Raw genomic sequence first — 27,680 nt, 5'->3', positions numbered from 1 at the left:
TTTCTGTCTTTGGGCAACAACCGGCAATCTTAGGATCCCTCCTTCCTGGAGCATCCAGCAGAAAAACAGGATTTTTTCAAAATAACCATTTGTATGTGGGCCGGGAGATAGCATGGCCATACCATAATACACATAAGCCTCTATCAATTTTAAACTGAGAAATAAAAGTATTAATTAATGATATAATGTTAGACAGCCATTTCGACAAAGTGGTTGCCTAAGATCTAGGAGTCCTAAGTATAAAGTGTAGGTAATCTTTGTTCTCTCAAATTGTGACATTAAGCTTATCTGACACAGGTTATGCCAAGAATTTTGTTAGAAAAACCCCAAAATGTGTAAAATCACTACGCACTACACATATGTAGAATCACTACACCATATGTAAAAATAAAATTAATATGAATATCCTATTAGTGCATTTCATCGATAATTTATGTTTTTGTGCAAGTAAATAATATAATATGTAATTACAAGGCAATCTGGACTTGACTAATAAATTGGCAAACATTGATTTCAGAATTTAATTCATGTACCAAATAAATGTGTATCAATAACAATTTAGCTGATATAGTTTGGCTTAGGGACTGAAACTTTGCATGTATTTAGAAATGTAAACAAATTTTGCTAATGGAAATTGTAGATTTTTTTTTTTAGAAATTTTGGATTGATAATATTATTGACAAATATACTTATAAACTGCTATGCCATTGCTAGCGAATGGAGCTGCATGTGTGCATTAAAAATGACCAAATATTTACTCAATAATGCCAAAATATGCATGCAAATGCCAAAATAACAATTGAGGGGTCTAGTGAGAGAGGGAGCTATGCAACTTTGACAAGAAATAGAAATAAATGGAGTTTTCTAAAGAATTGCGTTGAGTCATAATTTGTATAACAAAGGGTAATTTTTTTTTTGCTGAACATATTGTTAGGTAAATTATTCAAAAGGAAAAATATGAATTTCAATATAAATACCATTTATTATGAACATATATAGTATATTGTTGTAGTATACCCATGTGAAAATAGCAATCTAGCACATCAAATACATTGAACAAGGCTTAAATACTTTTGCCTGAGTGTAAATCATGTTCTCAGGGTTACATATGATCTACATAAAGACAACTTTATATGTCTTCTAGAGGATCTTCACTGTCCATTGTTTCTGTGGATTTTAGTTTTTGGTACACACCATGAAAAACTGGAGGAATATAAGGCATTATTGCCATGAGATCTTTTAACTTCAGGGCTGATATTAAATCTTGCACCGGTTACTGCAACACAACCTCTGCCACTCCTATTGCAGACACCATCAGTAAGTGGCATAGCTCCTTCTCTCACTCAAAATGCTGATGAGGATATATTCAAGAACTCAGAAAATCTGCTGCAGAACAAGCGGGAGCTATGCCACATTGTTGTAGTTCACATGATAGATGACAGATGGTAGGAGAAGACTGAAAATGGCAAAAAATAAATTTTTCAAGATTTGTGGCATAGACCCCTCAATTGGCAGTTCTGAAAGTGCATGTGCATCGTTGTAAAGCCAAAAAATAATACAACAAAAATTATTAAATCAAATATAGTGCATGTTATTCTGTATTTTTAGATAGTAGCAGTAATACATTATTGAGTTTAAAAAAAAAATGGTGACACTTCCTGACACATTCATATTAAATTTATCTTTAATCCTTTAATGTACGAATTGTTTTTAAAAAGTTGGTCTAAAAACTTTTCTTTATTGACATAGTGTTCATTAGAAATATAGGTAATTGAGAAGTATAATTTTTAATGGAGGATGTCAGAGGAGTAAAACCTCTCTAAAAAACCTTGGTCCATCTGGCTCCGGAAAGTAGTGCCTTGTATGGGCCCCTAGCCAGGGTTATAGCGAAGACCTCAACGGCAGATGCAGCAGAGAAGGAGACCTTCGGTATGGCGGAAGAGGCAACTCTCCCTCTTGGGGTTAAAAATATAGAGGGAACCCACTGCCTTGTGGTGAGGAGGGATCCTCAAATGCTAAGGAAGGAGAACCCTGACAGAAAACCAAGGTGAAGGGGGAACTCCAAGGCATAGTGAAGCCGATCCCTCTAAGGGAGATAACCCTGAAAAAAATACCAGGTCCTCCAAGGTAAAGGGGACACCCTAGCAAGGTCGGCACCCTAGCACTGCAAAAATTACGATCGCTAAAGACTCTCAACAAAGAAAAGCCGGATAGATTGATGGATGCCGAAAGAAGAGAGTACAACGGAATAAGAATAAGGTTTGGAACCTGGACACCTTTAAAGCCAGAAAAGATGCAAGAACTAGCTGAACAGATCAAGAAAACTCGAATTGAAATAGTTGCTGTGCAAGAAACCAAATGGAGGGGAAATGATGTAATTAACAAGAAGGACTTCACCCTATACTACAGCAGTACAAAAGATAACACAGAACAGGCTGGTACTGGATTTGTGTTACTGAAAAGAAAGCAAAAACATGTAATAGGATTTGTGCCATATAATGAAAGAACATGTAAACTAAGAATTAAAAACAAATACAACAACATAACCTTAATTAATGCACATGCACCAACAGAGGATAAAGCTGAAGAAATAAAAGAGCAAGTTTATGAAGACATATATACTAGATAGTGCACCAAAAAGTGTCATGATTATAATACTAGGTGATTTTAATGCAAAACGGAAAGGAAAAAATATACAATAACATAACATAACAGGCAAGCATACTTTACATGAAACAACAAGCAGAAATGAAGAAATCCTATGTGAATTTGCAGCTGCAAATAATATGGTAGTTATGAGCACACAATTCCAACATAAATAATTACATAAAGGTACATGAACATCCCCAGACTAAAGTACTGTTAATGAGATTGACCATATACTAATTAATAGCAGAAAAACGGATCTAATTGAAGATGTAAGAACATTGAGGGGCCCTAACATTGACTCTGACCGTTTCCTTGTGAAAGCCAACCTAAAACAAACGTTACCAGCAATCTACAAGAAAGAAATTGAACAAACAATAAAGTGGGACACAACAAATCCTAGAAAGATTAAAGAATACAGAACACTCCTCTATGAGAAATTGAAAGATCTCATAGAAAGTAGAAATATCAATGAAGAATGGACAAATATACAAACGGCAATAAATGAAACTGCTAATGCTGTTATACAAGAGCAAAGAAGTGCACCCAGAAATGAATGGTGGGATGAGGATTGCAGGAGGATTGTAGAAGAAATGAACAAAGCAAGAAAAAAGTAATGCAAATAAAGACACAAACAAACCTAGAGAAATATAAGACAATGAGGAAGGAAGCAAATAAATTAATAAAAGATAAAAAGAAAAAGTGGCTGAATGATAAAATTAGACAGGTAGAGGAGAGTTATAAGAAAAACGGAACAAGAAAGTTTTTTTAAGGAGGTAAAGAAATTTATGGAGCATCATGCATTCTCACTCTCATTATGTAAGGATGCTGAAGGAAACCTCCTTACACAAAAGGAGCTAGTCCTAAATAGATGGAAAGAATACTTTAGCAGCATATATAATAAGAAAGAAATGATGAATATGCAATTACCAACGGACGAAAATTAAAGTGATGAACAACAGTTACAACCCCCGACCTGGAATGAAATATGCGCAGTAATAGAAAACCTAAAAGCAATAAAGATGCAGGATCAGACAATGTACCAGCAGAATTAATCAGGAATGGAGGTACAGCATTAAAACAGAAATTGCATAAACTGATATTAAACATATGGAAAAAAGAGCAAATACTAATGCAGTGGAAAGAAGGAATTGTGGGTCCAATATACAAAAAAGGTGACCGACTGAACTGTGACAACTATAGACCAATAACACTGTTAAACATAGGGTACAAAATATTTGCCATATTGTTAAATAAGAGATTAACAGAGATTATTGAAAGCAAACTAGGAGAACACCAAATGGGATTCCGGCCGAATAGATCAACTATAGACAACATATTTATGGTAAGACAAATATTTGAGAAATGCCACAAATACAACATTGATTTGCACAACATATTTATTGATTACAGTCATGCATTTGATTCAGTCTACAGAAGCGAGGCCATAAACTGCCTGAAATTATACGAAGTGCCATTCAAATTAATAAAACTAATAGCATTGACCCTAAATAACAACAAGGCAAGAGTCAAAATAAAGAATTAACTTACTGAAGAATTTAAAGTAGAGCTAGGAGTGAAAGAAGGTGACCCTCTATCAGCAACATTATTTATTATAATCATAGATTCAATTATGAAACTCTTGGATCTAAGAGGCAATATATCTACGAAACTAAAACAATGCATTGCTTATGCAGATGATATAGTACTCGCAGCATGATCTAAAAAATCCTTAATTGAAACATTTCAACAGCTGAAACATCAATCCAAGCAAATTGGCCTCGTAATAAATGCACAAAAAACAAAATACCCAAGATGTGCGAGAGGTAAAGGTGGAATGGAAGACCTGACCATAGATGATGATCAAATAAGAACAGACAAAATCCTTCAAATACCTTAGATCAATAGTGAATGGAGATAACACAATAGAAGAAGAAATCAAAGAGAGAATTTTATCCGGAAACAAAGCTTTTTATGCCAATTTGGAGCTATTCAAAAGTAAAGAAATGTCAAAGAATGCAAAACTCAGGCTTTATTATACCATAATAAGACCTATAGTTACACATGCATGTGAAACATGGACACTCAAAGATTCTTTGACTTTTTACGCTTTTGGTAGCTTTACAAAGACAGGAATGTGGATATGGAAGTTTTATCAGGAATGGGCAAGTTGTTAGGAAACCTTTTTTTACCATAGTAACACCTATCACCTTACTCCTTGTTTTACTTCAATTTGACGTGGCTAGCCAAGGTATTAACCTGAAGAAGGGAGCAGTTGACTCCCGAAACGTAGTTTGACATACTGTACATACTCACAAACCGTAAGTAAACTATATTTTGGTATTTTTAAATATTTTTTAAATACGTAATATTCTACTAAGTGAGTAATTCGCGCATGCACAAGATATGAGTAGGACTAAAATAATAACTAATAGATCACATACATATTTAAAAACTTTACCAATAAGGTCGAAATATGCTGATTTTAATTTTAATGTTTAAATTATTTTAATGAACTTCATTTAAAAGTCATTCCCTGTCTATTATTGGCTGATTAAACTGATTCTGCTGTCCCTAATTTAAATGCATGTGACTGCATTTGAATATTTACAGAAGACTAACATCAATAATTTGTTTTAGAATCCCCATATTTAGGTATGCCGAATCTGGACGAACAGGGCAGCCACTCGAGACGTTCAAGTGAGAAGGGTAAGAAGAGGATGAAGATGGCCGACTTAAAAGCTTTCGTGGAAACAAAGTTGCTCTCCAAATCGGAGAAAACGTTGGAAAAGATTGGAAGACCAGAAGAGCTGAAAACTGCAGCAATATACGAGCAGGTAAATGCATATGAAAAATTGCATCACTGGAGATTACACTGACGCTGTGGAAAGTTTGTTTCATAATATGGCAACCACATTAACCGTAGAAAGCTAACGCATCGTCTGGCAGACTACGCATTTGGAGCTGTTTTTTTTTCATCCCATTCCACTAAAATCTTCCGCTCCCCATCCCGTCTACCTTCACGTGGATCAGAGAGACTGACAGGGAAGTATCGGTGTCCTTTTACAAGCGTTCCTTCAGTGTGTTTTTAACGGTTTTTAATTTTGTATCGTCTGGCAGACAAAACGTTAGTGTCTACGTACACCAAAACTTCCACAACAACTTTGTAAGATTTTGATATCCTGAATGTGGATATGCAAAAGACTAATGCAGATCCTCAAATACAAGAAGGAAGAAAAATCGGTGCATTCTGACCCTCAAGCAAGAGGATTCTTCTCGTGTCATTGCTCCAAAGCCATGTGTGAACACCAACCAGTGTTGCTTACAGTGCACACAATACTTATAAAAAAGAGTAGTTTTGCATTCCTGCCATGCTATTCATGTATTTTGGAAGTAAATACTAACTTTTATAGTAAATAACATAGTTTTTGCAAAATTGATGATTAATTTTAATACTGAACAAATCAGTAGTCCAGCAGACGAATGGTTAGCTTTAACTTTTGGCACAGGACATGTTGTCTTTCTAGGGTTAAAAGACATGCTGGTTCCTCATCTTTTATTTTCTTTACACACACGCACATTTTAACCCTTTAACCTCAATCCACCAACACCTCAGCACACAAAATATGGAAGAGAGCCTACATTATCAGCCGTGAGTGCAACCACACCCCCTGGCCTAAAGAAGGCCACTCAAAAACTTTCCAAACCAACTTCTTCTCCACCCCTTATCCCCATTCCCAACCCTCATTCTCTTTTCCTCATAATGCCCCCCCCCCATCACAGTTTTCACCAAGCTCGACAAGAGAACCAGGTTTTTCTGTACCAACTTGCTACGCCCCTTGTGGGTACGTACTTACATGTTATTTACCACGGCTACAGATATATCTTAATCTCAGGGGGATAGGTTCTTTGTTTGAGAATTCCAAATAAGAAAGCATTTTATAGCCAAGAGGATATAGTTAAATGTGGATCTATATTCTGAGAACTATACAAAATACAGAGAAAATATATATATATATATGTATAATCATAAGGCTTCTTCTTCTTCTATTATCAAAAAGGCTTCTTCTTCTTTTAATATGGAAAAGGCTTCTTTTAATATGAAAAAACTTCTTCTTCTATTATCAAAAAGGCTTCTTCTTCTTCTATTATCAAAAAGGCTTCTTCTTCTTTTAATATGGAAAAGGCTTCTTCTTCTTTTAATATGGAAAAGACTTCTTCTTCTTCTATTATCAAAAAGGCTTCTTCTTTTAATATGGAAAAGGCTTCTTCTTCTTCTTTTAATATGGAAAAGGCTTCTTCTTCTTTTCTTCTTTTAATTTATTATCTTTCTTTTTGTAAGCGTAATCTTATTTATGTGCTCGCTTTCCCCTCTTCTTTGGCAAACAATACAAGCTATACTTGTAGAAAGAGTAGGATCGACTAAACTGACAATAGCGCCACCTCCTATTTAACGACCAAAGGGGAATAACCAGGATCGCTAATAAACAGCGCTACCAATGGCCCAGTGCGACTAATAAAAAGCGCAACCGAAAAGTGCTTCAGGGCGTCTAATTTTGACACAGCGCCACCGGGAACAAACAACAAAAACTGGCGACGTTCTCCTCGCCAGAGAATCAAAAGGAGATATAGAGATACATTTCTGAATTCGTTCTCTTACTTAATAACTTCCCTAAACGTTTCGTATGCGACAATATTCTTAATTATTTTAATTTACTATATACAACATTCTATTTACTTCTTCTATAGTATTTAGACTCTTCTTTTATATATTTTTCATACTTTTTTTACTATAATATATATAATCCCTCTTCTCCGCTCCAAGTTTTTACAATTTGCTCTGCTCCTCTTTATATGGCGTGCTGCCATCTCTCGTCGATTCCGAGAAACCATTCCTCCTTGCAACTTTCATTGTGTCATCGAAACTGGCACGTGACACAATACATCGAAACTAGCACGTGACAAACTCTATCTTTCATCTGGATCTGGGAACTTCACAGGTGGAACTCTCATTTCCATTTCTGCCATCTTTGTTTTCTTTACGTCTGAAGATGTGGCTTGTGGCTGTGGAAATTAAAATTTCTCCAGTGTCTGGTGCTTTGTATTTCATTCTTGTCTATTATTAAGCCCTTCTGGCCCTTTCTCCCTTCATCCATACAAATATATGTATATTCAGGCTGTTTCCGTTACCTTAAAACTGGCCAGGTAGATGGAGACTGACTTAAATACCAATATGAGATGAGGAACCTCCATTCAGAAACACATCATTGAAACTAATAATCGAAAACTAGTTCGTTATGAAACCAGCCTACAATGCGTTGCAGTTTTCAGGGTGCACTGCCTGGCATTAATGGCTGACGGATTGGTTGCCAATCCAAGGGATACCCCTTACATCCCTTCCTGACAAGAATCCTTGCTGCCTGTGATATTGTGAGAATTACTTCATGGATGTTAGAGCAAATGCAGCAGAGCTTCTTGCATCATTGTCATGCTTGCATGGATGCTGGAGCCACCATTTTGAACACCTACTGTAACGTTTTTCATTGTAGAGTACTACGATACACTGTAGCAATGTCCGTATTAAATCTACAAGCCACATATTTCAATTGTCTTATTCCACTGTTATAGGTAGCCCCAACTAGTTTTGGCTTATAACTTTTTAACAACATGTTTTCTGACCAGGATTCTTTATCTCATATTGGTACTTGGGTCAGTTTCCATCCACCCTGCCAGTTTGATTCAAGGTCACGGGAACACCCTGTATAACAGATGTCTCCAAACTCTGAGCCATTGAGGTACTTTCAACATTTGAAAATACCTGGCGAGCTATCAAGTTGAGACTGAATTTTTATGATTATTTCTTGGATTAAGATGTACAGTCAAAATATTCCTTTTTAATTTCTCTGCATCGTACAGAGTATGTCATTTCCTAACAAGTGTTTAAGATGTGTGAATACTTTTCGCAAGAAATGTAGAAAAATCAACGATTGTTGTCATGTTGGGTGATTAGGTTGTCACAGACATTGCAGATGTCAAGATGAGTGAATGGGGCTACTAAATAAATAAATAAATCCAAGGAGAATCTAAGAACGACTTAGGTTAAGAGTTTAGTGAAATACTGTAGTGAAATGGTGCAAGTCTAGTGAAAGTAAGGGAAATGAAAGACTGTGTTTGTGAACTCCCAAACAGTGCGAAGAGGGAGTAGACTGTGAGGAGGAGGTGTTTAGGAAAATGCACTAAAAAAATTAATTCTTGTATGGTATGCACATACATGAAATGAATTCTATTCTACAGTGTATTGCAGCTAACCCCTCGCAAGCTACTGGAAATGACCCCTCAAACTACCAGTAGCTCGCGATCGACAGTTTGGCAATCCCTGCTGTATAACAACATTGCATGTGTGAGAGGTATATTTAACAAAATTCTTCGTGCACTATTCCTGCCCAGTTGTTACACTCTGGATATATATGTACGAGGGCTGATCAACAAAGAGTGAGACTGATTTTTTTGTACAGATTTTTATTACAGTGGTGTTTTTCAAAGTAGTCCTCCTCGACTTGAATACACTTATGACATTTCTGCCAATCCGCAAACACATGGTGTAAGCTATTCTTTGTGAGATCCTCGAGAATCGCCTCACATTCTTGAGCACTGCTTGAGAGTCCGCAAAACCATGGCCCGGTAGGTTTGACTTGAGTGCAGGGAACAGAAAAAGTCATGGGTCCTACGTCTGAGATATAAGGTGGATGTGGTACACAGGTGATGTTTAATTTTGCCAAATACGTATGTCATAATGTAATCCATTTGATTGCTGCATACTGCTCCATTGTGCGTTATGCGAAATACACGCAGTGCCCAGAACAAATAGCATTGCTGCCAATCAAGGATGTGACGAAGCTGAAAATTTACCGATGCCGATGTATTCACCAATAATTTTTGGAACCGATACCGATGTCGATATTTAACCTATTCCGATGCATAAGATTAATAATCAGAAATGGAATGTTATTTTCAGCATGAAAAAATAAATTTGCTATTGCATATCATACGTATATACATATATATTCTCAAGAGATGCAAATGTACATTTGCATCTACAAAAAGTGTTTATGTGAACCTTTAAAAAGACCATAGATTCTCAAGAGATTTAACATTAGTACACAAGCAGTTCTTTGAAATGCAAAATGAATGTCCTTCTTATAATGCTGGTAGATTCAACTTCAGAAACACGAGTTGTTGAAGCAATTCTGGAAGTAACCTACTTCTTCTCTTATCACAAATCTGTCCAGCAACACTGAATACTGATGCAGCAGGTATGCCCAAGTATTTTCTCACCACTTGCTTCAGGTTTGGATACTCACTTTTGAATTTCCAATACAACAGCGGATCCTGGTCACGTGGAATAGTTGGTTCAGTAATGTACTGTTTTATTTCTGATTTTGAGGTAGGTTGATCCTCTGAATGAGAGTTTGCAATAATTTTATTACAAAAACTCTACAATTATAAGGAATCATAACCTAATTTTCAATAAATCTTACAAAATTAAAATATAAAACTTATTAGAAGATATAACTCTAGTTTATCTGTACAAGTTTAAATGTCGGATTTGCCGATACTGATGCCGATATGTCAATTTCTGCTGATTTTCATTCATCTGTAATCAGCTTCGGCACATCCCTACTGCCAATCAAAGGATCCGATGGTGCTGCAAACTCTGGGTATTATGTATGAAACCTCACTCTTGTCCAATATGCACATTACAAAAAATGTCACAATACAGAATGCTGTGCAAAAAAAAAAAATAGTCTCACTCTTTGGTGATCAGCCCTCATATTAAATAGTGAGTATAATGTGTTTTTGAGCACATCGTCTATCACACTTTCTTATGTCACAACAATGCCATTGACAATAGAATTAGGGAGATGTGCACTGTAGCCACATCTAAGAAGGGACATCCCCGATATTTCCAAAAAAATATTGATCTGATTTTTGTATTTGGTATATTAAAGAGAGAAACAGCAGAATATTAGCATACATCATCATAAACCTCCAAACAAATCCAGCAGGAGCAATGTGCCATGAGTGCAGTTTTCACCAGTGACCTAATTTCATGTTCTTTGAGTGTGGAGTTATCAAAAATTTGATGACAAAAAATTTAGGTTTTTGTCTGATTTTAAGAATTTTAATCCAATCTTATTCCAGGATTATCACCGCAGCCTAGATACGGGCGATGACCATCCACAGCGCCCTTGTTCAGCATTGGCTAAGATATTCGAGCCTAAACCAGAACAGGAGAAGCATAAACAGCCAAGCAATTTGGTCAAAGGGAAAAGTATGCCAAGCTTAAGGTAACCAGTTATTATTAATTGTACTTATTCATTACATATTTTACATATGTGATTGTTTATATACTTTGTGTGTATGCTAATCCTGATTTCAAAATTATTTGGCAGTCAACTTAGAATGATATTAAAACACCGTAATATCGAATCAAACACAAAGAACATAAATGTTAAGTTTGAGCAACCACTATTTATTGATCTATTGATTTGCATCCAACAGAGAAAACATCTCTATTTACAGGAAAGCTTACACTGCTGTGTACACTTTTGTATTTAAATAATGAGCATATGACAATATACATACATATAGTCATATACACACACCCACATATACATAACATAAGTCTACATAATATAATAAAGTACTCGTAAATGTATGTAATTGTACAAATGGATCATATCCATCCTTATACACATATGTAGTTTAATAGTATGATACGAGATTGTGAAATCATTGTTTTAGATGTCTAAACATATGGTAAACTGTTGCTTTCATAATGTATGGGATTACAATTGGTCCTAATGAGAGATATGTGATTTCTTGCTCTCTGAACTTTGGAAAAGTAAGTATTTGCACACAGTGGTGCCCATCCCCCCCCCCCCAAGCCGAGGATGCATCCCCCAAAAGAATTGTTCATCATAACCCTCCCCCCCCCACACACACACAAATATAGCTTGGATAAACATGCAGTAATTGATTTTTGTTTAAATGTTTATAATTTGATTTCATTTTTTTAAAATTAAATTTTCGAAATACGTAAGTTTAAGACAACAAAAGCTGACAGTATGTTACAATTATCCAATCAGTCGTAGCACAGGAACACTTATAAGAAACAAATCGTGCCTGAAATCATCCAACACTAAAACTGAAGTCCGCATGTCAGCAGTTCCGAGCCGACTCGGAACAATTGTGTATCTGTGTGTGTGTGTGTGTGTGTGTGGGGGGGGGGGTTATGATGAATGATTTTGGGGGAAACACCAGACAGTTTACCACTGGCTGAGATGCCAACAATTGAAAGGTGCATGAAATTTGAATCCTTTCATTGCAGTTGAAATTAAAAGACTAAAAAAGAAAAAGCACAGCTCACTTGCTAACATAAAACATGCAAGACTGCTCAGACTCACTGTCATTGTTAGTGTACTGAATCAACCTTATTCTCAATAGTTTGTCTCCTTGAGTAACCTCATATTAATTCCGACAGCACGTCCCCCGTCCCCCATCCCCCTTTAAAACCGATTCTAAAGGCATAAGAGGTGGTGTTTCATTTCAACCCAATTGCCGCGATCACCCACAGGTAGGAATATAAACTAATAGCCATAACTAAAAATCTATAACAAGTCAATCAAATGAAGCGATACCACCATTTTTGTGCGAAGATGATATATAGAATTGGTAGCTAAACTATAATATTTTATCCCCCAAAAATTCCCATGACACAGGCACGTCATGAATTCTCCCTGTGGGCACCCCTGTTTGCACAAATAATGCTAGACTTACACTTGTGCTAACATGATAAATAACAAAACATACTGTAATTTGTTCATATTTCAGGTGCATAGCATTTCCTTCATATATTTCAAGTGTTTTCATCAGGCAAAGTATTGAATTTCACACTAAATGTTCATATATTTTTGTTATTTATCATGTATTTGTGAAATTCAAATACATTTGATATGTGTAAGGAGATGAATATGGAAATACAACAGAGACAAGCTGTGTAAAGGTACAGAGACATTTTGTCACACAAGAATTTGTTATACAACTGTACATATACAATATAATTACAACCATCCATTATACGAGGGTCGATGAGAAAATAAAGGGTTACAAGACTTATCTCTTTCAGTCTGGAATTATGATGTAAAATGGAAGAGGTTCCAAGAAATTGCTGCTCTGCATAATCACTTTCCCAGTTTAAGCATGTATCACAACATGGAGTGAATTTGTACAGTCCTGATGCACAGGCAGTAATGAAAAAATGTTGGAACCACCTTGAAACCAGGGATGATCACAGAATCTGGATATCAGATATCCAAATTCAAATTATCCAATATCTGTTTCAGATTCAATGCATAATCCAGATATTCAAATATCTGGATAATTAGGATATCCAAATATCTGGATAATCTGAAAATCCAGATAATCCAAGTATCCAGATAGTATGGATATGCAGATAATCCAAATATCCAGATAGTATGGATATGCAGATAATCCAAATATCCAGATAGTATGGATATGCAGATAATCCAAATATCCAGATAGTATGGATATGCAGATAATCCAAATATCCAGATAGTATGGATATGCAGATAATGAAAATATCCAGATAGTATGGATATGCAGATAATCCAAATATCCAGATAGTATGGATATGCAGATAATGAAAATATCCAGATAGTATGGATATGCAGATAATCCAAATATCCAGATAGTATGGATATGCAGATAATCCAAATATCCAGATAGTATGGATATGCAGATAATCCAAATATCCAGATAGTATGGATATGCAGATAATCCAAATATCCAGATAGTATGGATATGCAGATAATGAAAATATCCAGATAGTATGGATATGCAGATAATGAAAATATCCAGATAGTATGGATATGCAGATAATCAAAATATCCAGATAGTATGCATATGCAGATAATCAAAATATCCAGATAGTATGGATATGCAGATAATCCAAATATCCAGATAGTGTGGATATGCAGATATTCCAAATATCCAGATAGTGTGGATATGCACATAATCCAAATATCCAGATAGTGTGGATATGCAGATAATCCAAATATCCAGATAGTATGGATATGCAGATAATCCAAATATCCAGATAGTATGGATATGCAGATAATCAAAATATCCAGATAGTATGGATATGCAGATAATCCAAATATCCAGATAGTATGGATATGCAGATAATCCAAATATCCAGATAGTATGGATATGCAGATAATCCAAATATCCAGATAGTATGGATATGCAGATAATCCAAATATCCAGATAGTATGGATATGCAGATAATCAAAATATCCAGATAGTATGCATATGCAGATAATCAAAATATCCAGATAGTATGCATATGCAGATAATCAAAATATCCAGATAGTATGCATATGCAGATAATCAAAATATCCAGATAGTATGCATATGCAGATAATCAAAATATCCAGATAATATGCATATGCAGATAATCCAAATATGCAGATAGTATGGATATGCAGATAATCCAAATATGCAGATAGTATGGATATGCAGATAATCCAAATATGCAGATAGTATGGATATGCAGATAATCCAAATATCCAGATAGTATGGATATGCAGATAATCCAAATATCCAGATAGTATGGATATGCAGATAATCCAAATATCCAGATAGTATGGATATGCAGATAATCCAAATATCCAGATAGTATGGATATGCAGATAATCCAAATATCCAGATAGTATGGATATGCAGATAATCCAAATATCCAGATAGTATGGATATGCAGATAATCAAAATATCCAGATAGTATGCATATGCAGATAATCAAAATATCCAGATAGTATGCATATGCAGATAATCAAAATATCCAGATAGTATGCATATGCAGATAATCAAAATATCCAGATAGTATGCATATGCAGATAATCAAAATATCCAGATAATATGCATATGCAGATAATCCAAATATGCAGATAGTATGGATATGCAGATAATCCAAATATGCAGATAGTATGGATATGCAGATAATCCAAATATGCAGATAGTATGGATATGCAGATAATCCAAATATCCAGATAGTATGGATATGCAGATAATCCAAATATCCAGATAGTATGGATATGCAGATAATCCAAATATCCAGATAGTATGGATATGCAGATAATCCAAATATCCAGATAGTATGGATATGCAGATAATCCAAATATCCAGATAGTATGGATATGCAGATAATCCAAATATCCAGATAGTATGGATATGCAGATAATCCAAATATCCAGATAGTATGGATATGCAGATAATCCAAATATCCAGATAGTATGGATATGCAGATAATCCAAATATCCAGATAGTATGGATATCCAGATAATCAAAATATCCAGATAGTATGGATATGCAGATAATCCAAATATCCAGATAGTATGGATATGCATATAATCCAAATATCCGGATAGTACAGATTTGATGAAACATTTGCAGAAAATCCCTACAGTGAAATTTGAACATGACAAATAAAAGAAATATGTGGATAACCTGTAAAACAGATAAACTATAAAACTGTCTGGATAATGCACACATTCGGATATCTGAACATTTCAGATAATCCAAATATCTGGATAATTCAGATATCTGGATAATTTGTATATCCAGATAATCTGGATATCAGAATTTCTAATGTCTGGATATTTAAAATCCAGATAGAAAATTATCTGACATCCAGATAAAATTTTATCCAGATTTGTCATCCCTACCTGAAATAGCAATATGCCCTTCATATTGCTTTCAAACTGATATTTGGACACTCTGTTATGCCTGAACACAGTGTACTCCAAGCTAGCTCAACCACTTCCTCCCGAAGTTTAGATTTTTCCACACTATCCCATCCTGCTTCCAGTATTTTGCTATTCACTGCCTTTCCATACTCAACCACTTTTTCAAATTAGCCGCCATTTTTAACAGCTATTACTGCTCGAAACACGATAGTCGTATGCCTTCAAGAGGTACAGTGGCATCCATGAGTATTACCGTGCAAATTGTCCATGATTATTTTCATTAAATTTTCTCTTACATACTATGTGTTTTTAAGCAATGGATTTTTATGTATGCTTGTGCAGAAATTGTCAACAGCTTATTTTGAGTTTTCTTTTAATTCTTCAAGCTGTTATTGGGTCAACTAAAGTGCACGAACATGGTGATGGACAATTTGCATGGTAATACTCATGAATCCCAATGTACACTAATTGTATCACTCTACTGCAATTAGGAGTCAAATCATTCCACTTGTAAATGTTTTTTTCTGATCAACCCTCGTATATGATGTACTAGTAATGCAAATAGTAGTTCAAACACTGATAATGATGAAATTACAGTGGAACCCCGATTTTATATTCCTCGATTTTGCATTTTCCTGCATTATACATTCAAACTTCATGGTCTCAACATAGCAAAATGTTATAAAATTTTCCTCGATTTTACATTTTCCCATATTTTAAGTTTTTTAAACTTGGTACCCTGAAAAACGTAAAATCGAGGTTTCACTGTAGTACCATGAATTCTTACTGTGTGGCAGCTGTGGGAAAATATTGTTGGTAAGAAAAACGTGTGAAATATGAAGAGATAGGAGATAGATTACAGGAAGACACTAACACCAAAATTAGGTCTTGAAGGGTGTGGGAGCTCAATACAGAAAAAAGCCCTTCCCCCCTCAAAACAAATTAACACGTTTGCTACATTTGATGCACACATGCATTGTTCTCCATACTCGTCAGCTGAATGGTTGTTTAAATAAAAAGCAGTTTGGTTTCTTGAAAGAGACATGGATACTATTGAAATCCTCAGAATACTGCATTCATTATTGCTGGTTAAAGACCATCTGTGTAATTATTACAGGAAAGCGAGAAATGGTGTGATGTCAAAATTCCAAGTTCAAATCCTCCTTGAACCACATTTTTCAATCAGTTTGTAATATTTTGCATCTCTTGTGTTCACCAAAAAATTGCTGCTTTGGTTTCCTTTGCCATTATTGTTTTAAATCACATTGTATTGTTTTCAGTCATGTTTCAAGTTGTTGATTATTGAGATAAGGGTGGTGGTTTTTTTTTGTTGTTGTTATTATTATTTTTATTTTTATTATTATTTTTCATTATTTTTATTATTTTTTTTTTTTTTGTGGCCAATCTAAAGAAATTATGTTTTACTGTCAATGACAAAAATTGAACTCCCTTTCGCCATTAACATTTAATTAACAATGTTTCTGCTTCAACATATATATATATTTGTGCAGTTTTTCATTAGTCTGTGAACCATTTTGGAAATTCACCACAGATAAACTATACAACAGATAGTATTAATTCTGATTCTGATGGAACAACAAACTCTCTAAGTTTTTTGTAGAAAACCACACAAGTGCATACTTACCATGGTTTCCAACTAGGAGGAAGCAGTTGCAATCCGAGATACAGGCTGTCTGTGCACCGCTATTTGGCGGGGACGTCAAAAAACAGGTGAAGCAACTGTGGATTGTGTTAGAGAAGGTGGATAGACAGTTCATTTGTGAGGTGTGGACAAAAAAGTTGGACAGGTTGTCATTATATCGACATCAGAATTTTCACTGTCAGTTCCATTATTTATATGTAGTGTATTTCTAAAATGTTTCACAGACTTATGAACAGAGTTCACTGCGAATTCTGTGTGAATTCTGCATGGAATTTTCTCCATAGACGTGAAAAATTGAAACTTTTATTAATCCAAATTCCACTGAATTTATAAATGCCTTGAGACAAGTTTTTTACAGTTTAGCTTTTATTGTTATAGATGAAGGAAAAGAAAGCTGCATGGAAAATATAACAAAATTATTTGAATCCGTTTTCTTTGTTTGTGTCCTTTGCAGAACAATCTATCTCACAGGCGGAAGATTATTGCAAAATGAGATATCTTGAGGTTGATTAGTTTAATTTTTGGTTTGGAATTTGTATATTGGTTGATTTGCTTTTTGCGCCACTTTTTGGCTAATTTGCAAAGATGGGGATGAGTGATATGATGAAATTGATGAATGGATGGACACTCACACCAGGCTGGGATTCAAACCCGGGACCCCTGGCATTGTAGCATGATGTGCTAACCACTCCTCCACAGGAGCCGGCTTGAAATTTGTATAGAATTAACAATTTTTTATAGAATAGTATATCCCATATGATTTGTGACTTGTGTTTGTAGATGTACGATGTATTTAGTCTTGAGTATATGTGAAATGTCAATATAAACTCCCGCATCTTAAATATACCTTTTAATTGACTTCAGTTAGAATGTTTAATACATTGAAATCACACAGACACTTTATATTAACATATTTGTATGTGTGTGGGTAGTGAGAGGCAGTAATATGTAAGGTTGAAACCGAGAAAACATCTACTTGTACCCTTGAATTTTTAGAAAGTTTGCCTTGAAAACCAGGAATTATACTTTAATTGTATCATGAACTTAGAGTGGCCACCCTGATGAATCACCCTGTATATTAAAATGTTGAACCAAGATCAGGGTGCCAATTTCATGTTTTGAGAGAACCACATAGATGTGTTTATGTTAACATTGCTTTCCCAAGTAAGATGTTGCTAAAATGTAGCTTATGCTACCTTTAAAGCATGCACTTAGCAGCTGATAGGTGATCCTCATATTTCAGTGACACTATTGAGTCGGAAGAAATTACGAGTTGACAGTGGTCCACTTCTGCTCCCTCGTTTTTTGCATGCTTATTGACAAAATGTTTGTACCACTGACACCCAGTAATTGTATGTTTCATCATCCTTGTCATTCCGTTCCTAATATGTCGACTTCCATTTTCGCTACACAATATACAGTGTGTTTCACTCACTCTCGGCCCCTTATTTTTGCTTAGCTTGGTGTATCAGAAGCATATTGACATCATTGGAGATGGCGCCACAGTCTTTTTAGTCCTTGTGTCGGCATGCACATACATCAAAGCGATTCTGCTGTTAAATGAAAATCATACAGATGTGTGCTTTCAGTCTGAGTTCTTGGCCCTGCTGTTGTGACACACCTGATAGTGGTTCGTGTTTGTTTGGGTTCAGTTGAAAGTTTGAGCTTACAATAAGTGGTTCATGATTACAGTACAGTAACAAAACAGTACAGTATGAGTCTGTACTCAGTGGAACAGTGCGTGTTTATCATCCGCGCTTATTGGAAAACAGAGTCCATAAAGGCATGCCAGCGACAATTTATGCCACAGCAGTTTGGGGTCCGGAAACCATGTGCAAAGTCTTACGTTCAATGTTGATGAAGAAACTGGAATCAACAGGAACATTGTTGAATGTGTGTGAAGGAGGACATCCATAACTGCCAGAAGCCGAACCCAAATAAACACAAACCACTATCAGTGATCACAACAGCAGAGCCAGGAACTCAGACTGAAAGCACACGTTCGTATGATTGGTATTTACCAGCAGAATTGCCAAGATGCACGCACATACCCACGCAAGAACTAGAGAGACTGTGGCGCCATCTCCAATGATGTCTCCATGCTTCTCATACATCAAGGTGTACCCATAGTAAATTTCAATACATTATGACCAATAGTTTGATTTTATAATAGAGAATCAGAGGCCGAGAGCAAGTGAAACATCATGTATATTTGCATGATTGCCCGTCCCTGTCAGCAGCAAAGAACCAAAGAATATAATAGCCGTAACAATTGAGCCAAGGCAATAAAATAAACTTAAGGGATCTACATTGTACACATTCTGTACCTGTCTCTTATCTTCCCTGTGTTCTGTTTTTCTTCTCGACGTTATCTCATTTCTCCTTTTCTTCTTTTGCCTCAGCTGTTTGATAGATGAAATGCCTGGTGGGTAAGTTAGCCTAACTGACCTTACACTCACACCTTGTATTGTAGCTTAGCTGTTTTTTTCTTGATCTCATTGTTTCACAAATACTAAATCACTACACTGCAGTAATGACATGATATGTTTAGTTGTGCTATAATTCATTGTTATTGAGTTATTTCATGAAACAGTGAACTTATTTTGAAACAGAACCTAATTTTCAGTAATGTAGCTTGTTCAAAGCCAATGAATGGAATCTACTACAATTTTTCTGAATTAAGTGCTTAACAAGAAGTCATATGTCGTTATAATGACAATTATATAAACTATTATTTCTTCATTTGTAGTTCTTCAACAATCTGTTGTCTTTGTAGAATGATATGAAAATAAGCAGAATATTGCATTACCCTTGTTATGAACTAAGGATGGATCAATATGATTCTTACCAATACTAATAAAAATTGTACGTCAAATACAGAGTGATCCATTGAAGTGTAGACTGCCATGTCAGTGTTTGTGCTATCGGCAAGCAAAGCACTCCTGGTCGTTTGTCGGCATCGTAGAGTGTCGATGAAGCAAGCACACAGCAGTTTCCGGAATGATTTTAAAAAGTGATTTACTTACCAGATTCATAAAAGTAGGTGCTCAAACTTGTTTCCTTCGATGTGCACACATTTTTTATACATCTAATGTAAGCTGGTGAGGGGAGCTAGAAACCGGTTTTCGTGGAGGTCCTGAAAGTAGATAGGAGTCTATGAAGTGATAAGCTACATTTTTTCTATTGTGTGGCCTGTTTATCAGTCTGGTGACTGTGAAGTGATAGGGTGCTTGTTAAGTATTGTTTTTTCTAGTGTATTCAACCACAAAGTGTGTTATGACTCTGCAAATGTTTTCTACTGCACAGCGTGTATTTACATATATTATTCATATGTGCTAACTCAATTGACCATGAAGTTCAAAGGCGATTTGAAACAATATTCCCAGGTGTAAAAGTTCCATGTTGTAAACAAATCCCTCTTTGAACTAGTTACGAAAACTTGCATGCTTGATTCACAGGCAGTCTACAGTGTAGACATGCAGCCACGAGCTCTTCACTTGCCGATAGTGCAAACACTGATGCAGCAGTCTACACTTTAATGGATTTCTCTGTTCTAGAATATGGTAGCAACTAAATACCATGTGAAAAAAAAATGATCAGTTCGTCAGATAATTGTGTATGAAAACTGAAAATACAGTAGTTATGTAACATTTAAATATGAGGAGTGGTCGAATAAATTAATTTATAAACACTGCATTCAAGAAGGGGTAAAAAAATTAGTGTAATAGTACACAAAATGATCTCATTAATTGTTGATAGTGGCTATTTCTTGAGAACTCGTGTTTGCTTCCTGGTTGAGGCACTTTCCATGGTGGTGTGGTTCCCCCTTAAAATGTAGGTCCAGTCTTGGTGAGCGTATCTGAAGAGAAAATAAACTTGAAACATACTTTGCCAATAGAGTACTGGTTAATTTATTTCATCCCTGGCACAGTTAAGAATTAGTAACAATAACAAGAGGTCAGTGGTGGCAAGTTAATAACTAAAATGACACAGAGAGAAGGATTAGAAGGAATACCGTATTTACGCATGTATAATGCACGTGCACGTACACGCACCCTGGTTTTTTATATGGAAAAGTGACAAACAATTATATATTGTATATAATGTGCAGTATAATTCAGATGCAAGAAATGGCTTTCTGAGTTGTACGAGGTTCATGTATGAATTCCACCAGAACGGACTGCTTCTGTTAGTGTAGCAGAACATTACATTACAAAGTGAAAAATTGTGAGGCATGGCCTTTAGACTTTTATATGCAGTTTTGCTCATTTCCTCTTTACATTTTCTAAAAATAAACTTTAATATATACTTTTTCCATGACTAACGTAACTTTTAGAAGAGGCACATTCAGGACCTTCATTAGCAGTTAGCAGCAAAAGATTTCGACCATTAAGGTATTTACACACTCGAAATATGACATATTATTTGGCCAGTAAAACATTTTAATTATTATTTTCTTTTTCCTTATATTTTATTTCATCCAAAGTACCATAAAAATCAGATTGTTCCTTCATTTTGTGATGAGTTAATTTCAAACGCATTGCACATTAGTATCGCTATCTTGAATGGAATACTGTTGCCATGTTCAGAAACTACAGAATTTAAGCTTTACAATGATATATAACATGATAGGGTTTCGTAAACACAAAATATCAATGCAGGTGTCACAAAATCATGGAATGGCCATGTACGGTTTCATGTCGGCTGTTCTAATTATTCTGTGCATAATACGTACCACAGTTTTTGGAACAAAAATTTCAGAGAAAAGTGTGCATTATACATGAGTAAATACGGTAACTAGAAATCACTACATTTTAAGTATTCATTTATGTAGTGCAGTCTCACTAGCACTTTTTACAAGATATTATTCACTCAGTATCAAACCATACTTTCCTTGAAGCAAGTCTTGAAGCTTTCCTGGCGACAAATGTTGAAAAGATTCTCTCGGGCTATCGACCAGGTGAGTTGGGGAAAAGATTCCAAGCTTTTGAGAGCTAACGTCACTCTCATCTTCAGGGTAGATGTGCAGTCTTGAGCGTCAACCTGGTGTATATACATTCATGCAGGGGGAGTTGCTGGTGAAGATGGTGGACCAATCGGGTGCCATGTCTGCTATGTCCGCACTGCTGGTCGACTATCGTTAGCAAAGCTAAGTCCAGTTCGAGCCCCGGGTCACGATTGAGATTCTTTTTTTTCCCATGAATACCTATTGCTTCTTTTATGATGAGGTCCCAGTAGTTTGAAGATATGGCTATAATTTGCGAGTTGCTGAAATCTAGTCTATGGCCTTCATTGATTGAATGTTCCACTACGCAACTCCAAAGAGGATTTAGAACTCAAAACACTGGGAGTTTACCATATTATCTGCAAATGTGGTAAAGTATACATTGAGCAGATGGACAGGATAATAGAACAGCGCTGCAAAGAACACCAAAGCTACATGAAGAATTTCCATCCGGAAAGTCAGGACTAGCGGAACATTCAATCAACGAGGGCCATAGACCAGATTTCAGCAACTCAGAAATTATAGCCATATCTTCAAACTACTGGGACCTCATAATACAAGAAGCAAAGATATTCATGGTAAAAAAGAGAATCTCAATCGTGACACGGGACTCGAACTGGACCCAGCTTGGCTAGCTATAGTGGACCAGCAGTGCAGACATGGTACCCGATTGGTCTGCCATCTTTGCTGACAACACCCCTCCATGAATGTATATACACTGGGTTGACGCTCAGGACTGCACTTCTACCCTAAAGATGAAAGTGACGTTAGCTCTCAAAAGCTTGGAATCTTTTCCATATCTCACCTGATCGATAGTTCGAGAGAATCTTTTCATCACACTTTCTTTACTGTCAGAGATCAACGCATGTGAAAGTACCCAATAGATTCCTTGTAATTTGGCTTTGAACACATTTGTAACATAGGGAATTATACAGTCAGGGAAACAAGTTTCCATCATACCACAGAACAACAACTAATTTCAGAAATTATAACACTGTTTCACTGTAATGTTGTTTATAATCCTGCTTCACTTTACAGCTACAGTTTCCTTATTGTGATTGAAACTCGTTTTCACAACTGTACAGATAATCAATCCATGAATGTAATTTCACAGCTAGCTTTCATTTTAGAGTTCTATCCAAAGATGCTTTCATAGAATTATAAGTGATTCTTGTAATTCTTCATGAAATTATTTTAAAAGAAAGCAAAGTTACTTTTAATTTGTTCATTTAGTGTGAGATCCTTGAATTTTTTCTCTTTCTAGGTACATCGGAGAAAGTCATCCTGAAAAAACGAAACTGTCAAGGCTTCCTGTGATCCAGACACACACTATTCCGAATCCAATCATCACTGTAACGGAGCATACACCAACGCCATCTCCTGATTACATGAGGAGACAGGTAATTGGCTTGTTTTAATGCCTCTGAAATTTCAATAAAAAATACAACGGAAATGTTGCCATACAGGAGATTTCACACCAAAGCGACAAGCGACAGTTGATTTGAAATGAACCCTCAGTAATCAATTGAACCTTTCAAACAGAAGCAACGTGAGGAGCTGCACGTATCACTTATCACTTGCCTGTCGCTCTGACTGGCCCATTTTCTCAATCTGTGCATCGTGTTGCCTTGTGCTCTTGCTCATGCATGCACAGTGAATGGTTTGCTGTAGACTGAATGGGCTAGTGTCGCTTCTCGCTTTGGTGTGAATTCTTGTTGCATGTTGCTTGTCACCTGTTGCTTTGCTGTGAAATCTGCCTAGCAATAGCTCTGGCTTGTAATTTTTCACTGCTGCTGTTGGGAAATTGTCCCAGCCAGTGAAACTGCAACAGAACCAGCCTCTTGGTGACAATTACAATGCCAGGTACAGTATATTCCAGTGGAGAGCTGAATATTGTTAGAGAGTAGATTTTTAAGCGCTAAATAATTGAAAAATATTTATTTTACTATGTTCCACAAACAGCGGAAATAAGTGGCTAAAAATAAAAAAATGTTTTCATTCAATGTTCTGTCAAACGAAATAGATACTCATCAGTGGCAGCAGGGTGTTAGTTCCTTGTTGCATTCTGTTAACTTCAATGAACAACAAAGCACATTTCCAAATTATTCATTGAAAATGCATGCCCATTATCTCTGAACAATGACTTCTATTGGGAAAAATGACCTTTTCACATCACATGTAGTCAGATGTACACATTTGAAGTGCATGATGTCATGCACACTTAACATCATCAATGTCACCTACATGTTTAGAGGTCTTGTGTTCAACACCTGCTGGAGGCACATAGTGGTTCAGATCCCACTTTAAATCGTAGGTCTGTAGGTGCTGTATCAGTAGTGACCAGTGTGTTGTAGAGACCCGGAAAGAATAGTAATTTACTGCTTTACCATCGAGGATGTATTTAGGGGGAGGGTCAAGGGGATCCAGACCCCTCCACCCCTGAAAGAATTAAAAAATACATAAATTAAATAATGAAAATGTACTTGTTTTGCATTTGTTGTATAATCGATGTTTAGTTCTTTTCTTCAAATTTACTGGAAGGCAAGGATTAGATTGGAATTATATGGCTTTGAAGGACAGTATCAAAGAAGATTTATGCACTCTTCTACTTATGATAATATGCATAAAGTATTAATCAGAAACTTTACTTTTAATCAACTGGATCTAATGTAAAAGGTAAAGTGTTCCCCTGTGCTTAGCACCATGCCATGAAGGTGTATAGGGGGTGTGGGGGTAACGCTCCACACTTTCTTGATCCGGTCGTGAGTGGGGGTGATGTGATCAGCACCACGCCCCTGACCGCCTTTACCCCTCAAGGTTTCCCCACGGGTACCCATGTTATTCGATGCTGGGTGGACGCCGGGGTCGCTTCCAACGTTAGAAAAGTTCCCGGATTTGAATCCCGGATCAAACCCGGGACCTTTAGCATGGTAGTCAGACGTGTTACCGACTGAGCCACCTAATGTCGTTTTTGTTATTCAATAAATATTCAATTCTTTATCTATTTAACATTAATATCCTTGTTTTCATAAAAAAATTTGGTGAGCTTGAATACATGCAAGCTAGATAATGAATACGTGCTGATATATCTCTATTCTTACACAGTCTTTTTAACCTATTGATGCTGTAATAACAATACAATATTAATTAATGTAATATTTTATTATATTTTAATCATAATTTAATTATTTTAATTAAAAAGTATTATTATTATTTCTGGGACATTGGTTCGGACCCCCCTCTGAAATATATTTCTAGATACGTACCTGTTTGCCATGTATTTCGTTTATTTTATGCATTAACTCCAAAATATGCATTTGCACAAAGAATTTGGAAACTTTATTTTGCCTGAAATGTCTAAAATATGTACATTTTATGACTTATAAATATGTGTTTCATGAGCTCATGGTAAAATTATCCATAGGAAATAAGACTTCGCATATTACTTTGCAGCCATATGGTTCGCACTCCTACCGAGTATGGTTGACTTCCAAAGTAACAAAAAATATATGTTTTTACCTAAAAATCAGTTCCCTAAATATTACATTTTTGCGGGAGATATAAAGAAAAAACATTGAGAGAAAAGTTTTTTGAGAACCATTTTTCACCCTAATTGTATCAAAGTTAATATTTTGTGATTACATATATAAGTAATTGAATGAATACTTTAACACTTGCACTAATTATTTTCCTATCTTAGATTGATACACTATTACACTATTAGCAAGTCATTTTGTATCAAAATATACAGCATTTTGCTTTCAGTTATAAACTTGTTATAATTAAAATAATTTGCGTGTAGTGCGTGTTACTTACTATATAATATAATCAATACTAAACTAGTATAAAATTGGACTTACTTACGTGATTGAGTATGAGGTTTTGCAAACAATGTTTTGGGGTACAACTCTGCCCCCTTCTTCAGGTTCTTATTTTCTCTAGGCACTAATCATTATGCTGCATCACGAAGTGTTAAAAAGGATTAGGTTAGAAACCTTAAACACTTAAAATAATCACTGCCAACATTCCTGTCTAAAAACCACATGTTAAAAATCCTGTTTTAAAGAAAGTTCCCCATTTCCCATGAGACCTTAAAACCAGGGTCCTATAAAATCGGCAAAACACGTCCTGTTGCCCAGCCAGCACTGGCGATCAACTCCAGTTCAAGAAGTCATGAAGGTTATTTCCCCTCCTTCGCTGTTCCACTTTCCCCTCCATCACATCACCATTCCAACCCGAACTCTCGTTCCACTCTGGCCACTCTTACCACTCAGAATTGGTATTGATAGATTTCAGTGAGGTTGACTGTACCTTCCATTCTACATAACTTCCTTACCATTCAAGTTTTCATAAATCTGACTTCACCACTGAATTCCTGGTGAAATTCTAACCCAAAACCATACCCCACATGCTCTCCTTCCCATTTAAAGAAATGAAGTTGGATCCAAGATGGCAGATGTTGTCATGTACCAAAATGTTTCCCCCTAGGCCTAACATATTACTACCATGACCAATTGCTGTAATCTACACTCCCTTTAATTTTACAAGGAGTGGTCAGGGACTTTTGACTCACCCTGCTAAAGTAGGCTATAAATGATGATTTTATTGCATTTCAGGGTTCCATAGACAGTCAGCTGGACATCATAAGCTTGCAAGGCAAACAACAGGAACGTAAGCCTAGCTTAACAAGATCTCAGACGGATTCCAACATCACATATACAGGGGAGGAAATTCCCGAAGCTCCGGGATCAATGTGTTACATCACTAAGGATGGAGACATTGATTACCAGGTTGTGCTGAAGGTAAGTCAAAATTCATATTATCTTAAATTGTTCAAGTACGTACTGTAGGTAAGTAGTGTGAGAAAATTCTAGTTAAATAAAAACATTAATTGCGAGAACATAATTGCAAGAGCTGATGTATCGGTATCAACTAGGGATTGCCAAATTTGGATAAACTTTTATCCAGATATCGGATAATTTTCTATCCAGATTTCAAATATCTGGGCATCAGATATACTGATATATGGATTATCTGGATATCTAAATTATCCAAATATCTGATATTTGGATTATCTGAATCAGGGGTGCCCAAAGGGGGAGGGATTCATGATGCAGGCACGTCATGGGAATTTTTGGGGGGGCCAAAATGTATAGTTTAGCTACCAATTCTATGTATCTTCACACACAAATGGGGGAATCGTTTAGTTTGATTGACTTGTTATTGAATTTTAGTTATGGTTATTAGTTTTTCTTCCTACCTGTGGGTGATGGTGGCAATTGGGTTGAAATGAAACACCACCTCTTATACCTTTAGAATTGGTTTATAAAGGGGGCTGGTGTGCTGTTCGCTTAAATACAAGGTTAGTTACGCATACAAACTGTTAAGAATAAGTTTGATTCAGTACACTAACAATGACAGTGAGCCTGAGCAGTTTTTCACTTTTTATGTTAGTAAACATGAAAGTGAGCCGTGCTTTTTCTTTTTCAGTCTTTTAATTTCAACTGCAATGAAAGGATTCAAATTTCATGTGTATTTC

At 35.8% G+C, this 27,680-nt stretch overlaps 1 protein-coding gene across 2 annotated transcripts in view; it reads left to right on the top strand.

The window, feature by feature from the left end:
- unc80 (unc80, NALCN channel complex subunit) overlaps positions 1–27,680 on the top strand; it is a 310,307-nt gene that overhangs the window by 138,239 nt on the left and 144,388 nt on the right. The window contains exons 15-19 of one of the 2 annotated variants that reach the window (XM_083128960.1): positions 5,287–5,483; positions 10,849–10,994; positions 19,539–19,565; positions 23,406–23,541; positions 26,758–26,943. In XM_083128960.1, coding sequence (XP_082985086.1) covers positions 5,287–5,483; positions 10,849–10,994; positions 19,539–19,565; positions 23,406–23,541; positions 26,758–26,943 — 692 coding nt within the window. The remainder of the gene's footprint in view (positions 1–5,286; positions 5,484–10,848; positions 10,995–19,538; positions 19,566–23,405; positions 23,542–26,757; positions 26,944–27,680) is intronic. The other variant, XM_083128968.1, reaches the window with a different exon arrangement.

The sequence above is a fragment of the Lepisma saccharinum genome, chromosome 1 (genome assembly GCF_977018435.1).
Source record: "Lepisma saccharinum chromosome 1, izLepSacc3.1, whole genome shotgun sequence".
Lineage (NCBI taxonomy): Eukaryota > Metazoa > Arthropoda > Insecta > Zygentoma > Lepismatidae > Lepisma > Lepisma saccharinum.
Note: the sequence above shows the minus strand (reverse complement) of the source record. Positions and strands in the feature narration are given on the sequence as shown.